This window comes from Gorilla gorilla, chromosome 18 (assembly GCF_029281585.2).
Source record: "Gorilla gorilla gorilla isolate KB3781 chromosome 18, NHGRI_mGorGor1-v2.1_pri, whole genome shotgun sequence".
In the NCBI taxonomy this organism is placed as follows: Eukaryota; Metazoa; Chordata; class Mammalia; order Primates; family Hominidae; genus Gorilla; species Gorilla gorilla.
This window is the reverse complement of record NC_073242.2, coordinates 29,556,490-29,569,112: the sequence shown is the minus strand read 5'-3', so window position 1 is coordinate 29,569,112 and position 12,623 is coordinate 29,556,490. Positions and strand designations below refer to the sequence as shown.

The following is a 12,623-nucleotide window of genomic DNA, read 5'->3' as shown; positions in this document are numbered from 1 at the left end:
GGTTTGGCTGACCCTAAAGTTTGAGTTTATATAGATTAAACTCTGCCTGAAGCCTTGAGACTTAATTGACCAGTATTGTTTTGCTAATTTCTAAGAGTTACTTATAATTCAAATCTGTCAGTTGAAACTTATTAGATTAGTGTATTTTAGTTGAAGAGAGTCTCCAAGAACAGTGTTTATAAGTCATTGTAAATTGTTCTGTTTATGTTTATGAATAATTCATATGGTTTTGTGGGTCACTTCCTCTAAACCAGGGTCTGTCAACCCTGCACGATTGCCATTTGGGCTGCATCATCCTTCATCGTAGGGGGCTGTCCTCTGCACTGTAGGATGTTTAACAGCCTCCACCTACTAGCTGCCAACAGCAGTCCCCGACCACCCCCAGCTGTGACAACTAAAAGTGTCTCCAGATACTGCCAGGTGTCCTCTGCGGGGGTCGCAGTCTCCTTGGGTTAACAGCCACAGCTCTAAACTGAAAGTTGTACGTGTTGCATTATATATGTTTACCTACATCCTACATGCTTCTAAAAGATGTTGTATGAACTAGTAGGATGAGGTTTTATCACAAGGTAAGTAAATACAAGCTCTGCTTTTCTTTGTATAAATTAATGCCAGGAATCTGGATTAAATATCTTGTTTTTGTAAGCTGTGACATCCCATTTAGGTAATTTTTATTGAAATATGTATCAAAGAAACGCCTAAGAAAATATACTTAAGTACAAGTTGGTCAGCTTGCCTCTTAAAATAAATGTGATGTCTTTATTTTACTCATGTAGAAAAGAATTATATTCATTAAGTCTAAGAAAGTGGTTTCTGTCTAAATTTGCTGTCCGTTGAGGTAGAAGGCAAATTTGGAGTTTTCTTGTTTAGAAAAAAAACTACAGATGACTACTGTGCACCTGAAAACAGCACTCAGCTTCACTAACAAGACATGCAAGCTAGAATCAAATTGCTGTTTTGTTTTTTTTTTTGCCTGTCGTGATTGTTAGCTGAAACCAAATCACAAGGTCTTTTTCTCCCTCTGTACTATCTCAGCATACACTGAGCTTACAAACGTATGAACTTCACGTTGTCGTGGAATCTTACAACCTGCTACTTCCTAAGTTTTCTTTAGAGAAGCTGCCTTGGTGACCAATGAATGTGGTTAGCCTAGTGATACTCTTCTGGGCCATATACTGTGTGACTATCTGCATGGACCTTTATTTAAAGCATTTCTGCAAATAATTTTTTTAAGTTTTTTTTAAATGTGTGATAATTTGTGCTTTTAAAGATATCTTACACTTTTCACTTATTTGTACCTTTAAAAAAATCTTTTTTTTTTTTTTTAAACCAAAGGTTTGCAGTATCTTCAGAGTCTGAATTTTGAGCGGATAGTGATGAGCCAGCTAAATCCCCTGAAGATTTGCCTGCCCTCAGTGGTTAACTTTTTTGCTGCAATCACAAAGTAAGTTATTTACGCTTTCTTGATGGGAGTTATTTAAAATATTTTTATTTATGTTTATCTAGTATTGTAAGAGTCTGTTAAATTTCTATGAAATTAGTAACATTATAAAAGGCCAGGCGTGGTGGCTGACGCCTGTAATCTCAGCATTTTGGGAGGCTGAGGTGGGAGGATTGCTTGAGGCCAGGAGTTAAAAGACCAGCCTGAGCAACATAGTGAGACCCTATCTCTACAAAAAAATTTAAAAAATTAGCTGGGTGTGGTTGCCTGTGCCTGTAGTCTCAACTACTCAGGAGGCTGAGGTAGGAGGATCACTTGAGCCCAGGAGGTCAAGGATGCAGTGAGCCCTGATTGTACCACTGCATTCCAGTCTGGGCTCCAGAATGAGACCTTGTCTTTTAAACAAACAAAAACAACCCAGTCCTTGCAGGAAATACTGTGATACAGCTATTGTTTTTATACTTTGATGGCATTGGAAATTACTACTACTTCTTATCCAAAGGGCAGCACTTTGAAATAAGTATGGCAACCAGTAAGCTGAGAGGGGCAAAGCCATAGATGCTTATTAGAGTGACTCCTGTAATAGTAATAGAAATAAACTGGACATGAGGCAAATGTTGACCTGTAAGAGATTGGTTTAGAGAGTTCTGTTCTCTCAGGTCTGGTAGCTATGGCTAATCCATAGCCTTTCCTCTGTGCCAGGCAGTTCTAAGCACTTTACATAGAACTCATTTGATCCTCAAACAACTCTCTAGGATGAAACCCTGTTTATCAACAGGGAGGTGGAGGTACAGAGAGGTGAAATCACTTGCCTAAAGTCATAGAGCTAGACTGGCAGCACAGATTTAAATGTAGTCTGGCTCCTTTGTAAGCTTTCACTAAGTTATTCTGCTTTATGGAGAAAGCGAATTGGAGAATTGAATATTCAATGAGGATATTTAGGCCGGATCATAGCTTAAAGTCTTCAACAGATAAGAGCCAGCAGCTTGCTGAGCTCTGTCAGCCTCTTTAGTTCTCCTTTGCTAGGCGTCTGGTTCAAGGTGTCCTCTCTTCTGAGTCTCAGTGATAGTAAAGGATTAGGAAAAGGCATAAAGAGACCAATAAGCAACGGCGGTGAGTGGGTGGAGGCTTCAGCACGTTGGTTAAGATGGTGAGCAGCTCGAAGAGTGAGGATGGATGAAGCAAAGCAGAGGCCGCTGCCCCTGGTATGTTCTCGGGGTGGGGACAGAGGACTGCATTTGTGAACCATCTGGTCCAGGGGCTCTCGATTCGGGGTTGGCATGCGCGTTGGAGGGACAGAGTGTGATGCGATGTGAGGCTAAGAGCAGGGGATTGAAATAAAAGTCTCTGCCTAGGTACAGATATGGTAAATAAAGGCGTGTACCATTCTGTAGCTGTTGCTTTTGCCTGCTTGATGCTTTTGAGATTGAACCATATTGACACAAAGCTTTATTTTGATTTTAACTGCTGTGTTATGTTCTGGGAATCTTTTTTATTGAGTCTTTGTTGGGATTTCATCTGTTAGTTTTTGTCTTTTTTTTTTTTTTTTTTTTGAGACAAGGTCTTGCTCTGTCACCCAGGCTGGAGTGCAGTGGCGTGATCTTAGCTCACTACAACCACCACCTCCCAGGCTCATGCAGTTCTCCTGCCTCAGCCTCCCGAATAGCTGGGACTACAGGCGCCTGCCACCACACCCAGCTAATTTTTGTATTTTTAGTAGAGACGGGGTTTCATCATGTTGACCAGGCTGGTCTCAAACTCCTGAGCTCAAGTGAACCACCTGCCTCAGCCTCCCAAAGTGCTGGGATTACAGGTGTGAGCCACCATGCCCAGCTGGCTGTGTTAGTGTTTTAGTGCTCAGGAACATTCTCGTGTGTGGGCACACGCTTCCTTGTCACGCACCCGGAAGTGCGGTCAGCTGCGGGGTTGTAGGAGATGCAGATCTTCAACTTTACCTGATGGTGCAAACCACCCTCCAGTGTGGTTTTGCTGATGTGTCCTCCACCAGGAGGAGGGGTCAAGTGCTGTGAGCCTTGGCTAACAGGACAGAAATCAAAGTATGTGGCTTGAAGTTGCCATGGTGACCTGAGAACCTGAGATGGAGAGTGACAGAAGTGAGATCTAAGTCCTCATCTTGGAGAAGCTGTCCAATAGATAATTTTTCAAGTTGCTCAATCATTTAGAGACAACTACTGGAAAAATTAAAAACATAATTGTCTTTTTTTATTTTATGTTTTCTTCTGTGCATTTAACTGTTCTCACTCAGCATGCCTAGTCCTTTCTGTGCCTGTTTTTGAGGTCATGACTTAGTCAACCCCGTGTCCCTCCTTCAGTAAAGGGTTATTTCTTTTTCAGTGCTTCTTCAGCAAGTCTCTTCACCAACCACTATTTCCTCCTGAGTAACTCCTGAATCCCTTTTCCACCAACCTTCTAATTCTTTTGCAAACAGTAAAAATAAAGACACCTATAGTTATGTAATCTAAGAGTTTTGCCTTGCAAACATTTATTTTTAATGAATAATATCTATTACTCATTAAAATATAATGAATAATATCTATTACTCATTAAAATATAAGCCCAGTTTCACATTCTGAGTGATAGCCACGTTTTCTTTCTCCTTAGCAAACTTGCAAATAGAAGACCCATAGAACGGTACCCTAAAAGTGTTACTTTCTGCTTTATATTGTTATTTTTACTAGCACTTGTTATATTCAGCAATTTCTCTGTGGTAGGTACAGTTGTCACACGCAGCTCACATCTGCACCGAGTCACTCCAGCATGTTAATGCCTCTGTCTGTGTTGTTTTTTTGTTCCACAGTAAGTACCAGCTCGTCTTCTGCTACACCATCATTGAGAGGAACAATCGCCAGATGCTGCCAGTCATTAGGAGTACCGCTGGAGGAGACTCAGTGCAGACCTGCACAAACCCACTGGACACCTTCTTCCCCTTTGATCCCTGTGTGCTGAAGAGGTAGGTACTTTTAAACATTGACGCTGGAGGAGGTGGATTTTTTTTTCTTTTTGAGACGGAGTCTCACTCTGTCGCCCAGGCTGGAGTGCGGTGGTGTGATCTCGGCTTGCCGCAAGCTCCGCCTCCCAGGTTCACGCCATTCTCCTGCCTCAGCCTCCCGAGTAGCTGGGACTACAGGCACCCACTGCCACGCCTGGCTAATTTTTTTGTATTTTTAGTAGAGACGGGGTTTGACCGTGTTAGCCAGGATGGTCTCGATCTCCTGACCTCGTGATCCGCCCTCCTCGGCCTCCCAAAGTGCTGGGATTACAGGCGTGAGCCACCGCACCCGGCCAGGAGGTGGATTTAAACGTGATACATGTTTGCTTTTCCCAAAATTGGGATTTAGGGCTCTTCACCAGAAGTGGCCCTTCCTCGCTGTTGATGAGCATCTCGTGGTCTCCCTGCGTATATTTCACAGATGCAAAGTAGAGGATGCCTAGCAGGACTTGCCGAGTGGCGCAGGCACCCCAGAGTGGGTAGATCTTTGCCTCACTAGGAGCCAGACTGACATCAAGGGTTTTTTGTTTTTTGTTTTTCTTTAAACTGTTATTTAAACATGTAAGGTTATGGGGATAATGGTGCCAGGATAGGGGAGGGTGCTGTCTTTTTTTGCTTCATAATTTTCTGCCAAGTGTCTTGTTCCTTCCTCTAGAGACCACATACCATTCTGTTGCACAGGATAAACAAAAAACAAACGATTGGCTGGGCGTAATGGCTCATGCCTGTAATCCCAGCACTTTGGGAGGCTGAGGCGGGCGGATCACTTGAAGTCAGGAGTTCAAGACCAGCCTAGCCAAGATGGTGAAACCCTGTCTCTACTAAAAATACAAAAATTAGCTGGGTGTGGTGGTGGGCGCCTATAATTCCAGCTACTCGGGAGGCTGAGGCAGGAGAATCTCTTGAACCCGGGAGGTGGAGGTTGCAGTGAGCCGAGATTGCACCACTGCACTCCAGCCTGGGCGAGAGAGTGAGACTCTGTCTCAGAAAAACAAAAAAAAAAAAAACAAAAAGCGATTTATCTAGATGAGTTATTCTAGAAAACCACTGGGCCAGCCTTAACTTGGCACTTGTATAAGGAAGCAGGATTTTTGCTTATTATGGTCTCTAAAATAACTAGCAGCATCTTGACCATCTGGGATTGTCTGGTCCCTGAAGTCTTGGTTGACTGAAACCAGATTAGTTGTTTTTCCTAGACTTACTTTTCAGCAAATTACTACAGAAATATAAAAAAGAGAGTTCCAGAATATTACGGTTTCATTTCCATTTGGATATACTGTATTTAACTGACTTGTCAGTCTTTGTAAAGTTTAGAAACAATTTCACATGAAAATGGAAAGATGGAAAACGGTAGTTCAATACTCCATCGACATGAATGAATGAACTCTTATACAGAAAGAGCCACGTTAGTTACAGCATTTACATAGAGGGTTGTTTTTTTGTTTTGGTTTTTTTCTTTTTTCTTTTTTTTTTTTTTTGAGACAGAGTCTTGCTCTGTCTCCCAGGCTGGAGTGCAGTGGCGCGATCTCGGCTCGCTGCAAGCTCCGTCTCCCAGGTTCAGGCCATTCTGCCTCAGCCTCCCAAGTAGCTGGGACTACAGGTGTCTGCCACCACACCCGGCTAATTTTTTGTATTTTTAGTAGAGATGGGGTTTCACCGTGTTAGCCAGGATGGTCTCGATCTCCTGACCTCATGATCTGCCCACCTCAGCCTCCCAAAGTGCTGGGATTACAGGCGTGAGCCACTGCGCCCAGCCAGGTTTTTTTAAAATGTAATTAAGCTGTAGTTTTCACTTCTTGGTTTTGGGTAATAGATCTTGTGAGAAAAGTTCCAAACCAATTTTGACTTCTGCTGAAGTATTTAACTTGACTTTGAAATGTGATCTTTGTTGACAGGTCAAAGAAATTCATTGATCCTATTTATCAGGTATGGGAAGACATGAGTGCTGAAGAGCTACAGGAGTTCAAGAAACCCATGAAAAAGGTCAGTTTGTGATTGATTGAGCACACTCTCAGAATCTCCTTTCTGGTTCCAGGTCACAGTGAGATAGTAAGTGGCAAGTCGCTCATGCATGTAATCCCTGCACTTTAGGGGGTCAAGGCCAGAGGATTGCTGGAGACCAGCCTGGGCAACACAGTGACACCCTGTTTCTACAAAAATTTTTTTAATTAGCTGGGCGTGGTGGTGCACACCTGTAATCCTAGCTCCTCTGGAAGCTGAGGTGGGAGGTCAAGGCTGCAGTGAGCTGTAAATGCAGCATGGCACTTCATCCTGGGCAACAGAGCAAGACCCTGTTTTCTTTAAAAAAGCACACCAAAACCGTGTCTTACTCATTCTGCCTTTATAAAATTCCAGGCCCAGGTTTTGTTGTTATTTAAAGAGTCTATGGCTTTTTTGGATAAACTGCTTAAACCAGACACTTCACATACTGACATGTGAGAAGCGAAGGTTAATTACAAATTAGCTGAACGAATTTAGATCTTTGCCACTTGCGCATTCTCACCAAGTAACAATCTCCAGTTGACTCATGTTGAAATTGCCCCAGCAGTTTACATTAGTTTTATAGATCTTCATGAATGGGTGGTGAAGATGCAGGTTGCAACATACCCTCCAGGTCACATGAGGTGGAGCTGAGACAGTTACAGTTAGAGAGGGAAGTTAGAATCCAGTAATAAAGAATTTCGCTGCTCTGTTGCTTGGGAGCACATTTGTTTTCTCATTAAAAGCAGCTTCAAGATGGCTTTTTTGTTGTTGTTTTTAATAAGTAATCATTGGAAAGCCCCTTTCATCTTTTTCTTTATGTTTCATTTGTTGAGGGGCGTGTAATTCATTCACATTGTGTTAGGTACAAGAGCTCTAACACTGGGCAAGAATGACTCGTCATGTTTCCTGTCCCCATTGAGCTTCAAATCTGTTTGCAAGTCAGACTTGAAACAAATGATTACAATGTGTGATGAGCAGTTATGTGGGTATGTTGGTAAGAAGGAAGTGCTTATCAGAGGGAGCTTTTGTTCTGTTCTGTTTTTTTAGAGACATGGTCTCGCTATGTTGCCCAGGCTGGATTCGGAACTCTTGAGCTCAAGCAGTCCTCCCACCTCCACCTCCCGAGTAGCTGGGGCTACAGGCGTGTGCCACTACACTGGCTTTCTTTTGAAATTAAGATATTTTCTTCACCATCTTTACAAACGTTAACACCTTCCTGAGGAAGGAATTGTTGAAAGCTTTTCAGTCAGCACTGGTGATGTTACTGATGATTTCTGATGTTTCTGCAGGACATAGTGGAAGATGAAGATGATGACTTTCTGAAAGGCGAAGTGCCCCAGAATGATACCGTGCTTGGGATCACACCAAGCTCCTTTGACACGCATTTCCGAAGTCCTTCAAGTAGTGTGGGCTCCCCACCCGTGTTGTACATGCAACCCAGTCCCCTCTGACGGCAGAAATTTGTGACTGAGATGTGACATTTGGGATTCCCCATCACTTGTCATGCCCTCAGCACCCAGCTCGTGCCATTGGGCATTGATGGCATTGAACTAGAGCGAGTGCCTGCCTCGGCTGTGGCACTTCCAGGTTCGACTGAATCAAGCATCTGAAGACTGGGTTTTTTTGTTGTTGTTGTTCCCCTTACAGACAAAACAAAGACTATCATGTGCAATCTTTTACAGTGGGGTTGATGATACATTTGGAAGGATTTGCTTGTTTAATATGTACATTTTTTGTGTTAACAGCTTTTTGACACAATTACTGGGTAATTTCTAATATAGGCAGCAGACTGTTTTATGGGTTGCTGTTTTAACATGGGTTTTTGTCAGATCCATGGTCTTAGGACTTGACTGATGAGCTTTCAGTGAAGAATCCTCTAAGATAAAACTTCTATTTAAAGACTTTAACTAGAAAGTGTTTATTTTGGCTACATTGTTCACCTTCTGCTGTATTGGTATTTGTCTGTTGGGATTTCAAGGGAGTGTAGAGAAGAGAAGGAAAGCCGAGAGCTGGCCTGACGTGGTCTGGGACACAGAGTTGAAGCTGGCACTGAAGATCTCCAGGGACTTCAGAGACCAATAAAAGCCCATAGGGAAGAGAGAGAGGATATAGGGAAACAGAATCAGATGTGTAATATACTTGGCACAGCGAAAAAATGGATTTAAAAGACGAAAATGGAGGTCCAGGTAGATGTAATTCACACAGACTGAAAGTGAGTCCGGGCTTGTGTAAAACAGATGAGATTGGATTTGACCCCTTGGCTCTCAAGTGTCCCCTTAGATCTAGAACTGCTCCTTGGTGGCCATTAGATCAAGTCAGTTTTGATCTGCATCAGTTAGTTATTGGGAATTTCTTTGTTCAAACAGGAAAATTTTTTTAGATTATTTGGTGTACGGTTTTGCTCACAACAATAGATGGAAGTTGCTAGTGCAGTCTTGGTCTGATGGCTGTGTGCATCGCACATTCGGCTTGGTGAAATCCTTCTCTAAAGCCTCTTTTTGTATTTTTATAACTAAACAGAGGAAGTCTTCAGAAGACCTCGCTTTAAAACAAATTTGTGCAAACACTGCTAGAGTCATTTTGAAGCTCAAGCATTTTCACTTTGTTTCTTACATGTGTACTTTTTTGTTTACTTGTGAAAATGGCCATCTTTAAGCATATTTATTTTCTGCCACTTTATTTAAAGGCAAGCAATATTTTCTTGATCATAAATATTTTGTAATGAAATACTTCCTCTTTTCCAGGGCTTTGTATGCACTTGTATAATTACATTGATGGCAATGTAGAGTTTGAATTTCAGTCTGTAAATACTTTTTTGGAAAATAGAAATTTTTATTGCTTTAAAGTTTTGGATATGGGTGGTTTTCTTTTCGGGGCTTGGTGGAAAGTAATTTGAGAACTTTAAGGTTGTCTTTTTAACTGCTGGCAAAATGTTGATTTTTTAATATTAGATAAAATGAGTAAACGAAATTCCCCAGAAATTAGTAGTAAGTGGGGTCTTTGTGGGTTGGGAAGTAGTTTTAATGTAGAAAGATATTTACATATAAGTCTGTTTAATTTCAAAGGAGTTTGTGAAAAAAAATCCATGGTGAAAATAAAACAATGACATGGTAAATCTGGAACTTACGTTCTTATACCAATAAAAGGTACCTCAATACATGTTCTTTCAATTTCTGTTTTTTTTTTTTTTTAATTTAATGTATTAAAGCATTTTGCAGTGGAAAACTCCTGAGGCATTGCTGTTGAAGAGGGAGAAATAGTGCTGGTGTGGCGGGGAGCTTGATGGAATTCATTGCATGCCGGGGTGAGGATGGTTTCCGTGTGCACTGTATGAAGTATCCGCGACTCTCCTTAATCACACCCAGCAAAGAGTGATTGAGGCTTGAGCAGGTCCAAGGGAAGCAGACACTTCTTTCAAAAAGTTACATGCTTTGAAGGGACATCTATGGGGAAAAATACTGTGAAATCTCCTTATAAATTACATGCCAACAATGGGAATTTTTCCTTTCACTAAAAAGCTGTCGGTTGTAGGAGTCTCCAGGGTCTGTGCTTTTGTCTGTGTGCTCTGGTTTGGTCTTCCTTGATGAGAAGTGGCTGAATTTTTACAAGTCAACTTACCAAGTGCCACGGGCTTCCTTTCCTAGCTAGCTGTTTGACGTTGAGCAAGTTACCTAACCTCTCTGAGCGCTAATTAAACTGTAAAACGGGAATAAGATACTAGTGTAAGGCTTTAAGGATTCGATGCATGTACAAGTTAATGGCCGTTGTTTTCTTGCAAGAAAGGAAGCACTTCCATGGGAAGTTTTTTTTGGTTAAAGATAACTTCCATTTCTTCCATAATACCTACCTCCCTGGTACCAACTTAGATCTGAACTGGAGAGGAGGAACCAGTGTGTTTCCCTTGCCGGGCAGTGCTTACGATGGTGGTTCTTAACCCTGGCTGTGCCCTAGAATCAGTCCCTCGGAGTGCTGAGAAACTAAGGATGCCCAGGCTCACATCACACACCAACTCAACCTCTGATTGAATCAGTCTCCAGAAGAGGGGTCTGGACATGGATGGTTTTTAAAGCCCCCTGGTGATTCGAAGGTGCAGGCTGCCTTGAGAACTGTTCATTGGTTTACAACTGCATACTTTTCTTGTTTCAACTAATTGAACATCCAAAGCTCCACCATGTTTTCTTCCATCAAATGCTTTTGTGTGTTTCAGTCTGACTCTGGATGGTTGAGTAGGATTTATAATGTATCTAATAATTTGGGGCCAGGTGTGGTAGCTCATGCCTGTAATCTGAGCACTTGGGGAGGCCAGCAAAAGGATCTCTTGAAGCCAGGAGTTTGAGATCAGCTGGGGCAACATAGTGAGACCCCCATCTCTACATTAAAAAATTTGAAACACAAATTGGGATCCTTTCACTAAATATTTACTAAGGTTCTGTATAATGTTCATCATTCTTTTTTTTGAGACAAGAGTCTCACTCTGTCACCCAGGCTGGAGTGCAGTGGTGCAATCACGGCTCAACAACTGCAACCTCCGCCTCCTGGGCTCAAGTGATCCGCCCACCTCAGCCTCCTGAGTAGCTGGGACTACAGGTATGCACCACCATGCCTGGCTAATTGTTGTATTTTTAGTAGAGATGGAGTTTCACTATGTTGGCCAGGCTGGTCTTGAACTCCTAACCTCAAGCAATCTGTCCGCCTCGGCCTCCCAAAGTGCTGGGATTACAGGCGTGAGCCACCATGTCTGGCCTCAAAAAAGTGTAATTTAAAAAATATTTCCCTGTATATATTCTTTGAACCTTGCCATCAGCCATCTTGTGAGGCAGGTTGGTTTCCTATCTTAAAGAAACAGGCTTTCCAACATTGTAATTAGTGCTTTCTTTTTCTTTTTCTTTTTTTTTTGAGACGGTCTTGCTGTAATCACCCAGGCAGGAGTGCAGTGGCGCAGTCGTGCCTCATTGCAGCCTTGACCTCTAGGGCTTGATTGATCCTCCCGAGTAGCTGGGACTACAGGCCTGCCACCATGCCCAGCTAATTTTTGTATTTGTTGGAGAAGCAGGGATCCCTGTGTTGTCCAGGCTCGTCTCGAACTTCTGGGCTCAAGTGAGTCCTCCTTCGGCCTTTCAAAGTGCTGGGGTTACAGGCATGAGCCGCAGTGCTGGCCACACACCTGCTATTGCTTCCTCATTGCCTGTAGACCAAAATTTGTGGAGCTGGGTGGGAAAAGAGGTAGGGCAGTGGTTTCCTGCTTGTTATCTGGCTCATTTAGTCCTTTAACACAGTACTCAGCCTAGGAGATTGATAACCTGAGATTACTCGAAAAAAGATCACCCAAAAGTGAAAAACCAGTTAGGCAAACTGCACCAGCCCCAGGCAGAACCCACAGAACCTTGTTCTTCACCTTTGCACTTCCAAATGCCTCACTTTGATTGACTACTCTTTGCTCTGCAATTCCAATAATAGCTGTCTTTAGTGTTTAGTATGTACCAGGTGAAACAAACATGCTATTCTACAAAACCAGTTCAGGGAAGTTAAGTAACTTGCTCCAGGCCAGCCTGCTGGTCATTGATCACCCTGGTTTCAAACCCTGTTTTTAGCTCCGAGCTTCCTAGTTGGGACTTACTTAATGTCACCTGCGTTAGAATGAGTTGTTTACAGTACAGTCTAGGAGCATCTTATAGTGATGGAGAGCACTGACTTTGGAATCATGCAAAGCTAGGTTCAGTCTTCGTTCTACTACTTATTTCTACCACTTTGAGCAAGTTACTGTATCTGTTATAACGGAGGTGTTGATAGCTCCTACATTTGTGAGGACAAATGACAAATGAGGTGTTGATAGTAGCTCCTACATTTGTAAGGACAAATGAGAAATGTAGGTGTAATAATACAGAGAAATAATTTCCTGGTAGCTAGAAATAGAGTTATTTTGGGTGAAAAGCTGGGTAACCTGGCGATGGGAACACCATCTTCTACAGTCACTTCTTTACTGTAGTAAATTTCCTGGTATTTTTGTTGAACGGGGTGTGTAAGCTGAGGGGGAGATTTATGAAAGAAGACGATGAATACAGATGATAAAATTCTAATAAAATTTCTGCTGTATCATGTGGCTCCTCTGTATCTTTTGTAAAATTACTTTTTATTAATGTGCTGCAGAGTTGGATGAATTTGAGCAATATTTCCAAGTTTTAGAAGAGA

At 42.3% G+C, this 12,623-nt stretch overlaps 1 protein-coding gene across 1 annotated transcript in view; it reads left to right on the top strand.

Moving 5' to 3' along the window:
• RRN3 (RRN3 homolog, RNA polymerase I transcription factor) overlaps positions 1–9,593 on the top strand; it is a 34,408-nt gene extending 24,815 nt beyond the window's left edge. The window contains exons 15-18 of the mRNA XM_031003122.3: positions 1,336–1,444; positions 4,260–4,412; positions 6,347–6,434; positions 7,724–9,593. Coding sequence (XP_030858982.1) covers positions 1,336–1,444; positions 4,260–4,412; positions 6,347–6,434; positions 7,724–7,885 — 512 coding nt within the window. The 3' untranslated portion in view covers positions 7,886–9,593. The remainder of the gene's footprint in view (positions 1–1,335; positions 1,445–4,259; positions 4,413–6,346; positions 6,435–7,723) is intronic.
• The last annotated feature ends 3,030 nt before the right edge of the window (positions 9,594–12,623 follow it).